The 14,033-nt window shown below is 45.7% G+C and overlaps 1 protein-coding gene across 2 annotated transcripts in view; it reads left to right on the forward strand.

The window, feature by feature from the left end:
- Window positions 1–222: 222 nt before the first annotated feature.
- WDR45B (WD repeat domain 45B) overlaps window positions 223–14,033 on the forward strand; it is a 37,934-nt gene continuing 24,123 nt past the window's right edge. Inside the window, exons 1-2 of one of the 2 annotated variants that reach the window (XM_059046987.2) lie at window positions 223–763; window positions 5,282–5,356. In XM_059046987.2, coding sequence (XP_058902970.1) covers window positions 697–763; window positions 5,282–5,356 — 142 coding nt within the window. In that variant the 5' untranslated portion in view covers window positions 223–696. The remainder of the gene's footprint in view (window positions 764–5,281; window positions 5,357–14,033) is intronic. The other variant, XM_059046991.2, reaches the window with a different exon arrangement.

Genomic DNA, 14,033 nt, shown 5'->3' on the forward strand with positions numbered 1-14,033 from the left:
ATTTATTTTTGGCTGCGTTGGGTCCTCGTTGCTGCGCTTGGGCTTTCTCCAGTTGCAGTGAGCGGGATCTACTCTTCACTGCCGTGCGCAGGCTTTTCATTGCGGTGTCTTCTCTTGTGGCTAAGCACGGACTCTAGGCGCGCGGGCTTCCCTAGTTGTGGCTCACGGGCTCTAGAGAGCAGGCGCAGTAGTTGTGGCGCACGGGCTTAGTTGCTCCGGGGCATGTGAGAGCTTCCCGGACCAGGGCTGGCACCGCGTCCCCTGCACTGGCAGGCGGATTCCCAACCACTGCGCCAGCAGGGAGGTCCCTGGACTGTCCCTTTGAATCGCCGCCCCCCTGGAGGGCTCGGCTGCACTGGGGGTCTCCTCCCGACTGGGACAAGCGGCTCCCGCCGCCACATACACCCTCCACAGGTGCGGCCCCTCCTCTCAGACCAGGCCCCGCTCCCAAACCGACCAGACCAGCCCTCTTCGGGCAGGCCCCGCCTCCCATAGACGTGACGCTCTCGGAGCTCCCTCCCCGCCCGACAGGCCCCGGGTGGATGTGCTCGGCGCTCCGCGACTCCCTGGCTGCGCGCGCAGGCGGTGGGCCTTTCGCTTCCGGCCGCGGCGGCCTCGGAGCTGGCCAGAGGGACTCTGGCGGCCTGCCTCTCCGAGCGGCATGCGGCGCTGAGGCGCGGTGGACCCCGCTGCGCCATGAACCTCCTGCCCTGTAACCCGCACGGCAACGGGCTGCTCTACGCCGGCTTCAACCAGGACCACGGTGAGGGAAGCCCGTCGACTGCCCCGGCCCTCCCGCCGCCAATGCCCCTTCGAGCGGGGTCCCGCCCTCGGCCCTCGGCGCCCTGCGGTAGCGTTCGTACCGCGTCCAGGCCGCTCGTCCCCTCCTCCCCCGGCGCCTGTTCCCCTCCCCCCGGTGTCCCTCCCCCACCCCCGGCCGCCCCACCCCGGCCGCCCCACCTCCCAGCCGCTCGCCCACTGACCCGACGCCCACACCCCGCCCCGGTCGGACGGTAACGGGATTTTCCGGGCGGCGTCGGTTCTTTCCTGTCGCTTTAGGGTCCCCAGCGGCCGGGACGGGGTCGCGCCGAGATGAGGACGGCCCCCCAGGCTCGGGACCTCGTCCGCGAAGGTCCTCGTTTTTTCTGTTGATTTTTATAGCAAAAAAAATCGCCGGACTCACACTTTCTTTTTTTGTTGGATGGAAACCGGACCGTCCAGCACGGCTTTGGGGAAATGGCATTTTTCGCGTTTCCGAGTCCGGCGGGCTGCGGGCCTGCGCCCCACTCTCACCCGGGGAGGGGGACCCGAGTCGGTTCCGAGTGTTCGCTTTGGAAGCCGGCTTGAAGAGAATCCAGAAGCAGGAACTGCAGGATCCGTGTCTGTGGAGATTGGTGTAGAGTTAAATAGGCCGGGCGGAGGTGGCCCCGCTGTGTCAGCGCGTGGGCACTTGGGCTTGTGGGGTTATGGCTCCAAGGTCCTGACTGTGGGGCCCCGGGAGAGTTAAGTGTGTCTGGGAACCGAGGCGAGGCAGGGGTTTTCCTTCGGGGAGGAGCCCTTGAGGGCAGGAAGTGTTCTTGGAGGGGTGGAGGTGGACGTGGGGAAGAACGTGGGATGGGGACGGCTGGGCTGGGGACCGCAGGTGGTGTGGCCCCACGTTGGGGTGCCTTTTTGGGGCCACATGTTGGGCATCCAGCAGTATGTGGCAGAACATTTGGGGTTTTGATTTCCACAGGAGGGCCAGTAGGTTTTTCAGTAGGTTCTGATAATAATTGAGAACTCTTTAAGGAGTTCACCGTGTTACAACTCGTTAAGAAATGTGTTTTCAATGGAAAGAGGTGACTGGCTGATAGTAGGGGAGGGGAGAGGCAGCCCTGAAAAGCAAACACAGAAGCAAAAAGCTTACTGACTCTGAGGCCCTTTAAATGCAAGATCTTCTATACCTGCCTTAGTGCCAGGTGAGGCACCCTTGTACGAAGTTTCAGTATAATAATTGAGGCTCACGATGATGCTGATTATTTTAGAAACCAGTGAAGTTTATAATGTCTTTTATAAAGGTTTCATCAAAGATTATTTAGAAAATACAGCTGTGGTTTTTAGATGGATATATTTCAGTTGTCTGAAAAATACACGCAACTTTTGTAAAACCACCTCATTTCATTGTAATAAATTACAAGTAAAGCTTAGTGTTGCTGGAAAAAAAATATACTTCTTTTTTTTTTTTTTTTTTTGCGGTACACGGGCCTCTCACTGTTGTGGGTCCCCCCCCCGCCCCCTTGCTGAGCAGAGGCTCCGGACGCGCAGGCTCAGTGGCCATGGCTCCCGGGCCCAGCCGCTCCGCGGCATGTGGGATCTTCCCGGACCGGGGCACGAACCCGTGTCCCCTGCATCGGCAGGCGGACTCTCAACCACTGCTCCACCAGGGAAGCCCCCCCCCCCCCCGCCAAATATACTTTTAAACTTAAGCTTCTGCTTACCCTTAGCCTAATTCCCTATAATGTAAATTTATGCCAGATTGTTGAGTTCATTACATTTTGTTTTTATACTGATTTTTAATTTTTACTCAGCTTTTTTAGCACTCGCATTGCAACTTTAGAAACATTTGCTTATAATTTTAAATTGTTTAAACTTTTGACTTGTCTTCTCCCAAAGATAACTTGCATTACAGTTTTCAAGATTCTGAGGTGTGGATATGTACATTTCTATAATCTGGCTGCCGTTTTTCTTTCTCTTCCCGTGGGAAACACAGGGTTTGAGTACACACACCTTCTCTGTAGACTAGCTTGTCCTGCCTCGACCAAGACTGAGGCCACAAGCTGACTTCGCTGGCTCACTCTGCTGTGGTTCTGGAGTGTGGGCGAAGAGCACTTGCATGTGGACTGCACATGGCTCATGCGTAGACGAATGCCCTTCAGTGATTCTGACGCCCTTTTGCCAGTCGGCTTCCTGTGCACGGTGCTTGGTCACCAGCTGTTGCCTTGAACACTTCTCTGTGGGGAAAAGTTTTGTTAAGATAGCAAGAATGAGAAGATTAATGCCAACTTTTGTATGATAGCTAAGTAAAATCCGTTAATTATTTCCCCTACCCCCAAAATAGCAAGGATAATGTCTAGCCTCCTTAGTGAGTGGTTTCCAGTCTTGTGGTGTTTGTAGTACCTTTTCTTCTAGCTTTTAATTGAAGCACACTATTCTTACAGAAAAGTGCACGTATCCTAAGTATTCTGCTTGGTGAATTTTCCAAACTGAAAACACCTTCCACAGCACCCAGGTTAAGAAACCAAACACCTGGCTGGCCACCCTGTGCTCCTTCCAGCCACTCCCCCATTCTGACTTCCAATGACATAGATTAGTTTTGCCTGTCCGTATTGTATTTTGTTTCTGGCTTTTTTATTCGGTATCATGTTTGTGAGATTTTTTTTTTCCATACTGTTGAGTATAATTGTAGATCATTCTTATTGGTGCCATGTTTCTTTGTGTGAATATGTTACAGTTCATTTATCCATTGAACCATTCGTAGGTCTTTGGGTGGATTCCCAGTTTGGGGCCATTATGAGCATAATGGTGCTGCTGTGAGCATTCTAATACCTGTCAGTTGGTGAACGTATGTTGTCATTTCTGCGAGGCTTGTATACCTAGGAGTGGAATTGACAGCGGTAGTCGTGCAAACAGTTATCTGCAGTGGTCGTCTTGGTTTGCCCTCCAACAGCAGTTCTGAGAGTTCCCGTGAGAGTTCTACACACTCCTTACATTTGGTGTATTTTCCATTATTTTGGCCCTTTTGGTGGATGTTTAATAGGTCTCATTGTGGTATATGTGAGATTGTATTTACATTTCCCTGATTCTGTGTGTTTATTGACCATTTGGATATTCTCTTTTGTGAAATGTCCAAATCTTCTGCTCATTTTTCTGTTGGGTTGTCTGCCTTTTTCTTGTGGATTTGTAGGGATTGTTTATTTATTTTATACAAGTCTTGTCAGAAATATATGTGTTCTGGCAAAGACAAATAAGATAGGTGCAGGCTTAAAACTTGTAGAAGGTGTAATAGTTGAGAAAGAAAGGGAAAAGTTTCAACTTCTGTATTATTTTCATATTTTCCAGAAAGCCAATCTCTGGTTCCCCTGTCCAGATTACATGATTCCAATAACACAAAGAGGGAGTTACAACCCAGAATAAGTTAGAGATAGTAAGTAACACTGAACTTTAGAGTGAGTGTCAGGCTCCAGGCCCAGATAAAGTGCCTGAGAGTTGACTGCAGAACAGTCTCCAACTCCTGAGGAGGCTGTCATGGTCCTTGCAGTTTTATAAGTAACTTGGACAAAAAATAAAAGCATGCTTTTCATGTTGGGGGCAGGGGTGGCTGATAGGGTAGAATAATGTCTTCCCAACGCTGGAACACAGATCAAAACTGGGGGAAGAGACCCTGAGGGTGGCTTTTGCATTCAGGCCAGCAGTGCGGTCGCAGTGAGGGTCCAGGCCCTGCAGCTTGTCTTGGAAAAAGAAGCGGAGGGTTTGGTGTTTCTTCTTCTGGCCACAAGCTTCATATGAGCCGGCATGGTGGTGTTGAAGGAGATTAATGTGGTCTTGGTCACCCTTAGGCAAGTGAAGTCCGGGTCACAGGATCGTCTTGAAACTTGAGTGCTTCATTCAGTTCGTAACAGTGCCTTTAATCGGACCATTAACAATCTGGTGTGTGACTTGGGGATGGTTACCATGACAGGGGTTTAGGGAGTTAGGATTAGTTCCAAGTGGGAGTGGGGTCATGGAGACCTCAAGCTGCCTTCTAGAAGACCATCCACACCAGCCCTTCCCCAACTGGGCATGTCCATACATGCTGGGGTTGCCCGCTTTGTGGCTGTCCTCATGGACTTTCTTGTTTGTCATTGCCTCTCTAGGACTTGGTGGCTGATACAGTCCTCGAGAGGTGTGTTGGGAACGGGGAGGCCAGTGGTGAGCATTAGAGGCAGGAGTTGAGGGAAGTGCGCAGTGGCAGAGTGGTTGGTGCAGTAGCCGGTGAACCCCTCGTGCTGGAGTTAAGTGAGCCTGGTCCACGGGATGCCAGAAGGGCCCTGCGGGGGGCAGTGCAGTGACGTGCAAATCTTCTGATAACAGTTCATGAAGAGAGTCGTAGTGACACTTGCAGACCACGTTCGTGTGGTCTGAGCATCCACAAGAGTTCCTGGGAGAGGTCACTGTCTCTGGACCCCTTGCTTGTGCCAGCCAGGCCTGGGGTCCTCAGCTGAGACCCCAGTGAGGTGATTAATTTGTCTGTCTCACACTTTAGGGTGCTTTGCGTGTGGGATGGAAAATGGATTCCGAGTCTATAACACCGATCCACTAAAGGAAAAAGAGAAACAAGGTAAGAGTAACTGACATTTCTTGGTTTCTGCCCTTTTCCAGCCCGTAGAGTCTAGATTTTATCTTGCAGATTAGAGGGGAGCTGGATTTGAGAAGTGAACAGGGTTCGTGGCACTGTCAGCCTGGATGCAGCTGTCCTCTTTCTTCCGTTGAGCTTCTATGAGTGCTGGGCTCTGTGGGCCAGGTGCAGTGGTGATTCAGCGGGTGTTGGCGACTCTGGGTACTCTGGCGAATCCAGTACCCGCTAGCCCTGCTGAGAGAACCAGGTGCGGTTGTGCTGGCCACTTCACTCTTCCTGTTGAAGGTGAAGCTGTAGGGAGCGCGAGTGAGGGGTTTAGTCACAGCACAAGGCACTTTGACTCTTAAAATGACCCACACTTAGAAAATACTATTGTAGCAATATAGTTGCATCTGTTTACTTATTTCAGTGTCTTAAATTATGTTTTCACGGAATACAAGTTTTCAAAAGCTGGAATTAGGAATTCTGTTGGTAAAATAAAATAATGGTGGTCCTTTTCCCATTTGACAGGAAAAATGTGTAATTTACAGGTAGAATCATCCCATTTTCTTCTTCTCCTATGTATTTTTCTTAAGCTTTTAGTGTCTCCTGTTCCTTATCTGCCAACGGATGAACAAATCTCAGATAAATCATAAACAATGAGAAACATCCTTTTTCTTCCTGCAGTTGTGGTTTTGGTTTTTATTCAGCATGCAAGTTATATTTTCTGATGCAAGAACTGTTTCTCATCTGTAAGAGGAAGTCACTGCATTCTTAAGCTTCCCTATTAGCCCCCTTCCATTTTGACAACTAATATCCTACATCAGGGATTTTCAGAATCTTTTTTTTTTTGGTGGTGGAACCTCTTTGTCAAGTAAAATCTTCCATACAGCCCTGGTACGTAAAACAGTAAGTGGTGCTTTATATTCAGGAATTTATTTTGTAAGCTGAGGTCTATAACTTTTATTTATTAGAGAAAGACCATGTAGCTGGTTAGTAAAAGGCTCAGACTCTGGGCCCACACTATTTAGATTCCAGTCCTGCTCTGCCCCTTGCCACGTCGCTGTGTAACCTTGGGCAAGTTCCTCACCTTCTGTTGGCCTCAGTTTCTTGATGTGTGAAAAATGAAGATGATAACTGCCTACCTCCTAAGGTTATTGTAAAGATGGGTGAATTAGGACGTGTGAGACACACAGACGAGTGGCAGTACACACAGAAAGTGCTTTGTAAGCTTGTGCCCTTGTCATTGGTGGCAGCAGTGTTACCCTGAAAGAGTGGGTCTTTGGGATTAATGAGTGTTACAGGCGACAGTGGAAGTCTCCTCAGTCTTCTGTGCTGCTGACTTCTATTTGTTTTGTTTTGGTTAGGTAGTGAATTAAGACAACTCTTTTTTTAAAAAAATTTATTTATTTAATTTATTTATTTTGGCTGCGTTGGGCGTTCGTTGCTGCATGCGGACTTTCTCTAGTTGCAGTGAGTGGGGGCTACTCTTTGTTGCGGTGCACAGGCTTCTCATTGCGGTGGCTTCTCTTGTTGCGGAGCACGGGCTCTAGGCATATGGGCTTCAGTACTTGTGGCACATGGGCTCAGTAGTTGTGTCTCATGGGCTCTAGAGCACAGGCTCAGTAGTTGTGGTGCACAGGCATAGTTACTCTGCGGTATGTGGGATCTTCCTGAACCAGGGCTCGAACCCGTGTCCCCTGCATTGGCAGGCAGATTCTTAACCACTATGCCACCAGGGAAGCCTCAACAACTCTGTTTTATACAGAAAAATAGTTACAAAATATTTTGAAGCAGCTTAACTTGAACATTTCAGGATACTTTTTACTTAAATTGACCTACAAACTTCGGAGTTACAGACTTTAGTTTCAAAGTTGAATCATTAGAGGCATATTAAAAACTGCTTCCTAATTAATGAAATGTTTACAGTAAATCTAGGATTTCTTATAAAAATAAGTTAAACAAGAAGCGTCTAAACCTCCTAAGTGCCAGGAAGGTTTGCTGCTGTCATGTCACAGTGCCGTGTTTGTTCCCTGTCCCTGCTCAGCTGCACTGTGTCTGGGGCAGGCCGTCCCTGAGCTTAGCTTGTAGTGAATTTTGAATTAGCGAGGGATCCAGCAGGGCTCTGTGGTGCTTACTAATGATGTGTTTAAGGACTTCTCCTACATGCACTTGCAGGCTAGTCTGCTGCTACATTCCTGGCAGCTAACTCAACAGTAGAAAATAGGTAGAAGACTTGACCTTATTCCTTTTTTATCTTTGAGATTTACTTTCCTAAATGAGGAAGGAAGTGTGCCTGCATTGTAGGGTCATTCCCAGATCTGGGCTCTTGGCCTTATCTCTGCTGTGACCGTGGCTCTGAGTAAGGGGACTGCGCGACTGGCCGTGAGCCGAATGCCTCTTGCAGGCACATCCACCATTGGGTGGAGCTGGCAGTGCTGGGATGCCGTCTTGGGCGTCCCCAAGACCCCAGTGGAGGCAGCTTTCTCCTCCGAGGTGCTGTATGTAGGTCCTGCGTCCCGTGCACAGAGCAGCATGGCTCAGCTTGGGGGAGGCGTGGGAGCCCTGGGAGCACAGCCTGTGTGGTGTTCTCACAGGGCTGCTGTGGGGTCAAAGTGTAGAACTCCGATTCATGTATATCACATACACATCCAAGCATATCCTGGAAGGAAGTTTCAAAGCATAATTTGAACAAAGACGTATCAAGAGTGATGCCTTTGGATAAAATTATATCTAAGTGGTTATAGAAATAAAAGGAGTACTAAAAAGTCAACTCCACTCTTCATTTAGAAACACAACCTGGGGCTTCCCTGGTGGCGCAGTGGTTGAGAGTCCGCCTGCCGATGCAGGGGACGCGGGTTCGTGCCCCGGTCCAGGAGGATCCCACGTGCCGCGGAGCGGCTGGGCCCGTGAGTCATGGCCACTGGGCCTGCGTGTCCAGAGCCTGCACTCCTCAATGGGAGAGGCCACAACAGTGAGAGATCCACATACTGGAAAAAAAAAAAAGAAACACAACCCTCCCACATTCCAAAGCTGAGTAGAACTTTTGTAGCCTACACTGGATGAATTTGCAAGGTCCTCAAGGAGGGCAGCAGGGTCCAGAGGAGTCCCCTTGTCTTTAGCGCTGCCCGCCTTTTCCTCCATGTGACCAGTGCTCACACATGTGACATTGGCAGCCATGTGCGGGGAAGCAGAGGGGACACAGAGGCCTAGAGGGGATGCTGAGTGACAGGTGGAGCAGCAGGTGAGTCTGCTTGTTCCTGAGCCCACTGAGTGCTGCACTGGGGGCTAAAGATGCAGTAATGAATAATATGGGCAGGGTCCTCGGTGAGACTACCCAGTGTCTGGAAATAAGAGGTGACCTGTTTACACACAGTCCCTAACATTGCCCAGTTCAGCACCTGCCTGACCTGACAGTCTGTTGGGGCCTTACCCATGGCCCAACATCCTCCAGTTTCAGAGCAGGTCCTGTGGGCTCCACGCCCTGCTTGGTCAGCCCAGCACATGGTGGGTGAGGGGACTAGAGAGAAATGGGAAGCACGTGAGACGGAGGGGCCTGAGCTGATTGGGGGGGGTGGGGGGGTGTCCCAGTCGGAAGTGAGGATGTGGAGAGGCAGATCATCCCATGTCCTGTCCTAACCTTGATGGTATAAGTTTAAATTGGTAAAATTTTTGTAGAATAATTTGGCAAACTGTTCATTTTCTGTATTTACACACACACACACACACACACTCTGATCCAACAATCATACTCAAAGGATTTTTTTTTCTTAAATTTTTATTGGAATATAGTTGATTTACAGTGTTGTGTTGTTTCTGCTGTACTCAAAGAGAATCAGTCATATATATACACGTATACACTGTTTTTTAGATTCTTTTCCCATATAGGTCATTACAGAGTATTGAGCAGAGTTCCCTGCACTAGGGAACTCTAGCGCAGGCAACAGTAGGTCCTTATTAGTTATCTATTTTATTTTATTTTATTTTATTTTTATTTTTTTCTCACACACACACACACACACACACACACACACACACACACACAGTATTTTATTTTTACAAGAGATAAATAAACTGACACCAAGCATTGTAAATGGATGATCACAACAAAAGCAACAATGATTGCAATTACCAAACACGAAACACACTCATACTATGTCATAATATTGACATTGAGTCCAGTAATCCTCCACTGTAACGGTTTCTTTACTTTGCAATGAAAATTGATTTGTATACTTTTTGCCTCTGAGTCCTTGTGGGATTTTTTTTTTATTCAAACAGAAAGTCACAAAAATTATAATCATCCTCATCAGTTCACTCAGTCCCATGTAATTAATTTTTTTTCATCTTGATCATTTGTTAGCACTTTTATGAATTCATCAGTTTTCCATTACAGTTCTGAAATTGCTTTTTCACTTCAGCAGTATAGTCAGTTACCAGAAACCTGTACTTGTCAGAGTCTTTTTAAAAAAATTTTTAAAATATTTTGCGGTACGTGGGCCTCTCACTGTTGTGGCCTCTCCGGTTGCGGAGCACAGGCTCTGGACGCGCAGGCTCAGCGGCCGTGGCTGACGGGCCCAGCCGCTCCATGGCACATGGGATCTTCCCGGACCAGGGCACGAACCCGTGTCCCCTGCATTGGCAGGTGGACTGTCAACCACTGGGCCACCAGGGAAGCCCTGTCAGACTCTCCTCCGTGAATTCCTTGAAGATGAAACCCTTTTATAGGAACATTTTTGTAAAAGCATCAGAGTACACCCAGAAATCTGTAAATGACAAAATACTTTAAAATGACCACGGTTAAAGATTTGATGAAAGTTCATAATAATGCAATTGACAAGGAAATTTAGTTATTTCTGAGATATACATTTTAAAGTGATAACTAGAATTATGATTTATAACATTATACCAGAACATACAGATTTTTAGAAATTTCATGTGACGTCTGAAACATTTATATTAACATATTTCCATACAAATAACCCAAAGAAAGTTTAGTATTAGTTGTTTTTTTGTTTGTTTGTTTATACAGCAGGTTCTTATTAGTCATCAGTTTTATACACATCAGTGTATACGTGTCAATCCTAATCGCCCAATTCAGCACACCACCATCCCCACCCCACCGCAGTTTTTCCCCTTTGGTGTCCATATGTTTGTTCTCTACATGTGTCTCAACTTCTGCCCTGCAAACCAGTTCATCTGTACCATTTTTCTAGGTTCCACATACATGTGTTAGTATACGATATTTGTTTTTCTCTTTCTGACTTACTTCACTCTGTATGACAATCTCTAGATCCATCCATGTCTCAACACATGACTCAATTTCATTCCTTTTTATGGCTGAGTAATATTCCATTGTATATATATGTACCACATCTTCTTTATCCATTTGTCTGTCGATGGGCATTTAGGTTGCTTCCATGATCTGGCTATTGTAAATAGTGCTGCAATGAACATTGGGGTGCATGTGTCTTTTTGAACTGTGGTTTTCTCTGGGTATATGCCCAGTAGTGGGATTGCTGGATCATATGGTAATTCTGTTTTTAGTTTTTTAAGGAACCTCCATACTGTTCTCCATAATGGCTGTATCAATTTACATCCCCACCAACAGTGCAGGAGGGTTCCCTTTTCTCCACACCCTCTCCAGCATTTGTTGTTTGTAGATTTTCTGATGATCCCCATTCTAACTGGTGTGAGGTGATACCTCATTGTAGTTTTGATTTGCATTTCTCTAATAATCAGTGATGTTGAGCAGCTTTTCATGTGCTTCTTGGCCATCTATATGTCGTCTTTGGAGAAATGTATATTTAGGTCTTCTGCCCTTTTTTTTTTTTTTTTTTTTTTTTTTTTTTTTTTTTTTTTTTGTGGTACGCGGGCCTCTCACTGTTGTGGCCTCTCCCATTGCGGAGCGCAGGCTCCGGACGCACAGGCTCAGCGGCCATGGCTCACGGGCCCAGCCGCTCTGCGGCATGTGGGATCTTCCCGGACCGGGGCACGAACCCGTGTCCCCTGCATCGGCAGGCGGATTCTCAACCACTGCGCCACCAGGGAAGCCCTCTTCTGCCCATTTTTTGATTAGGTTGTTTATTTCTTTAATATTGAGCTGCATGATCTGTTTATATATTTTGGGGAGTAATCCTTTGTCCGTTGATTCATTTGCAAATATTTTCTCCCAGTCAGAGGGTTGTCTTTTCATCTTATTTTTGGTTTCCTTTGCTGTGCAAAAGCTTTGAAGTTTCATTAGGTCCCGTTTGTTTATTTTTGTTTTAATTTCCATTACTCTAAGAGGTGGATCAAAAAAGATCTTGCTGTGATTTATGTCAAAGAGTGTTCTTCCTATGTTTTCCTCTTAAGAGTTTTATAGTGTCTGGTCTTACATTTAGTTTTAGGTATCTAATCCATTTTGAGTTTATTTTTGTGTATGGTGTTAGGGAGTGTTCTAATTTCATTCTTTTACATGTAGCTGTCCAGTTTTCCCAGCACCACTTATTGAAGAGACTGTCTTTTCTCCATTGTATATCTTTGCCTCCTGTGTCATAGGTTAGTTGACCATAGGTGCGTGGGTTTATCTCTGGGCTTTCTATCTTGTTCCATTGGTCTGTGTTTCTGTTTTTGTGTCAGTATCATATTGTCTTGATTATTGTAGCTTTCTAGTATAGCCTGAAGTCAGGGAGTCTCATTTCTCCAGCTCTGTTTTTTTCCCTCAAGACTGCTTTGGCTATTCGGGGTCTTTTGTGTCTCCATACAAATTTTAAGATGATTTGTTCTAGTTCTGTAAAAAATGCCATTGGTAATTTGATAGGGATTGCATTGAATCTGTAGATTGCTTTGGGTATTATAATCATTTTCACAATATTATTTTTCCAATCCAAGAACATGGTATATCTCTCCATCTGTTGGTATCATCTTTAATTTTTTTTTTTTTTTTCCGATACGCGGGCCTCGCACTGTTGTGTCCTCTCCCATTGTGCGGCACAGGCTCTGGACGCGCAGGCTCAGCGGCCATGGCTCACGGGCCCAGCCACTCCGCGTCATGTGGGATCTTCCCGGACTTGGGCACGAACCCGTGTCCCCTGCATCAGCAGGCGGACTCTCAACCACTGTGCCACCAGGGAAGCCCATCATCTTTCATTTCTTTCATCAGTGTCTTATAGTTTTCTGCATACAGGTTTTTTGTCTCCCTAGGTAGGTTTATTCCTAGGTATTTTATTCTTTTTGTTGCAGTGGTAAATGGGAGTGTTTCCATAATTTCTCTTTCAGATTTTTCATCATTAGTGTATAGGAATGCAAGAGATTTCTTTGCATTAATTTTGTATCCTGCAACTTTACCAAATTCATTGATTAGCTCTAGTAGTTTTCTGGTGGCATTTTTAGGGTTCTCTGTGTATAGTATCATGTCATCTGCAAACAGTGACAGTTTTACTTTTTCTTTTCCAATTTGTGTTCCTTTTATTTCTTTTTCTTCTCTGATTGCCATGGCTAGGACTTCCAAAACTATGTTGAATAATAGTGGTGAGAGTTGACATCCTTGTCTCATTCCTGATCTTAGAGGAAATGCTTTCAGTTTTTCACCATTGAGAATGATGTTTGCTGTGGGTTTGTTGTATATGGCCTTTATTATGTTGAGGTAGGTTCCCTCTGTGCCCACTTTCTGGAGAGTTTTTATCATAAAAATGTTGAATTTTGTCAGAAGCTTTTTCTGCATCTGTTGAGATGATCATATGGTTTTTATTCTTCAGTTTGTTAATATGGTGTATCACATTGATTGATTTGCATATATTGAAGAATCCTTGCATCCCTGGGATAAATCCCACTTGATCATGGTGTATGATCCTTTTCATGTGTTGTTGGATTCTGTTTGCTAGTATTTTGTTGAGGATTTTTGCATCTATATTCATCAGTGATATTGGTCTGTAATTTTCTTTTTTTGTAGTATCTTTGTCTGGTTTTGGTATCAGGGTGATGGTGGCCTCATAGAATGAGTTTGGGAGTGTTCCTTCCTCTGCAATTTTTTGGAAGAGTTTGAGAAGGATGGGTGTTAGTTCTTCTCTAAATGTTTGATAGAATTCACCTGTGAAGCCATATGGTCCTGGACTTTTTGTTTGTTGGAAGATTTTTAATCACAGTTTCAATTTCATTACTTGTGATTGGTCTGTTCATATTTTCTGTTTCTTCCTGGTTTAGTCTTGGAAGGTTGTACCTTTCTAAGAATTTGTCCATTTCTTCCAGGTTGTCCATTTTATTGGCATAGAGTTGCTTGTAGTAGTCTCTTAGGATGCTTTGTATTTCTGCGGTGTCTGTTGTAACTTCTTCTTTTTCATTTCTAATTTTATTGACTTGAGTCCTCTCCCTGTTTTTCTTGATGAGTCTGGCTAATGGTTTATCAATTTTGTTTATCTTCTGAAAGAACCAGCTTTTAGTTTTATTGATCTTTGCTATTGTTTTCTTTGTTTCTATTTCATTTATTTCTGCTCTGATCTTTATGATTTCTTTATTTCTGCTAACTTTGGGTTTTCTTTGTTTTTCTTTCTCTAGTTCCTTTAGGTGTAAGGTTAGATTGTTTATTTGAGATTTTTCTTGTTTCTTGAGGTAGGCTTGTGTTGCTATAAACTTCCCTCTTAGAACTGCTTTTGCTACATCCCATAGGTTTTGGATCATGGTGTTTTCATTGTGATTTGTC

This window comes from Kogia breviceps, chromosome 19 (assembly GCF_026419965.1).
Source record: "Kogia breviceps isolate mKogBre1 chromosome 19, mKogBre1 haplotype 1, whole genome shotgun sequence".
Classification (NCBI taxonomy): Eukaryota; Metazoa; Chordata; class Mammalia; order Artiodactyla; family Physeteridae; genus Kogia; species Kogia breviceps.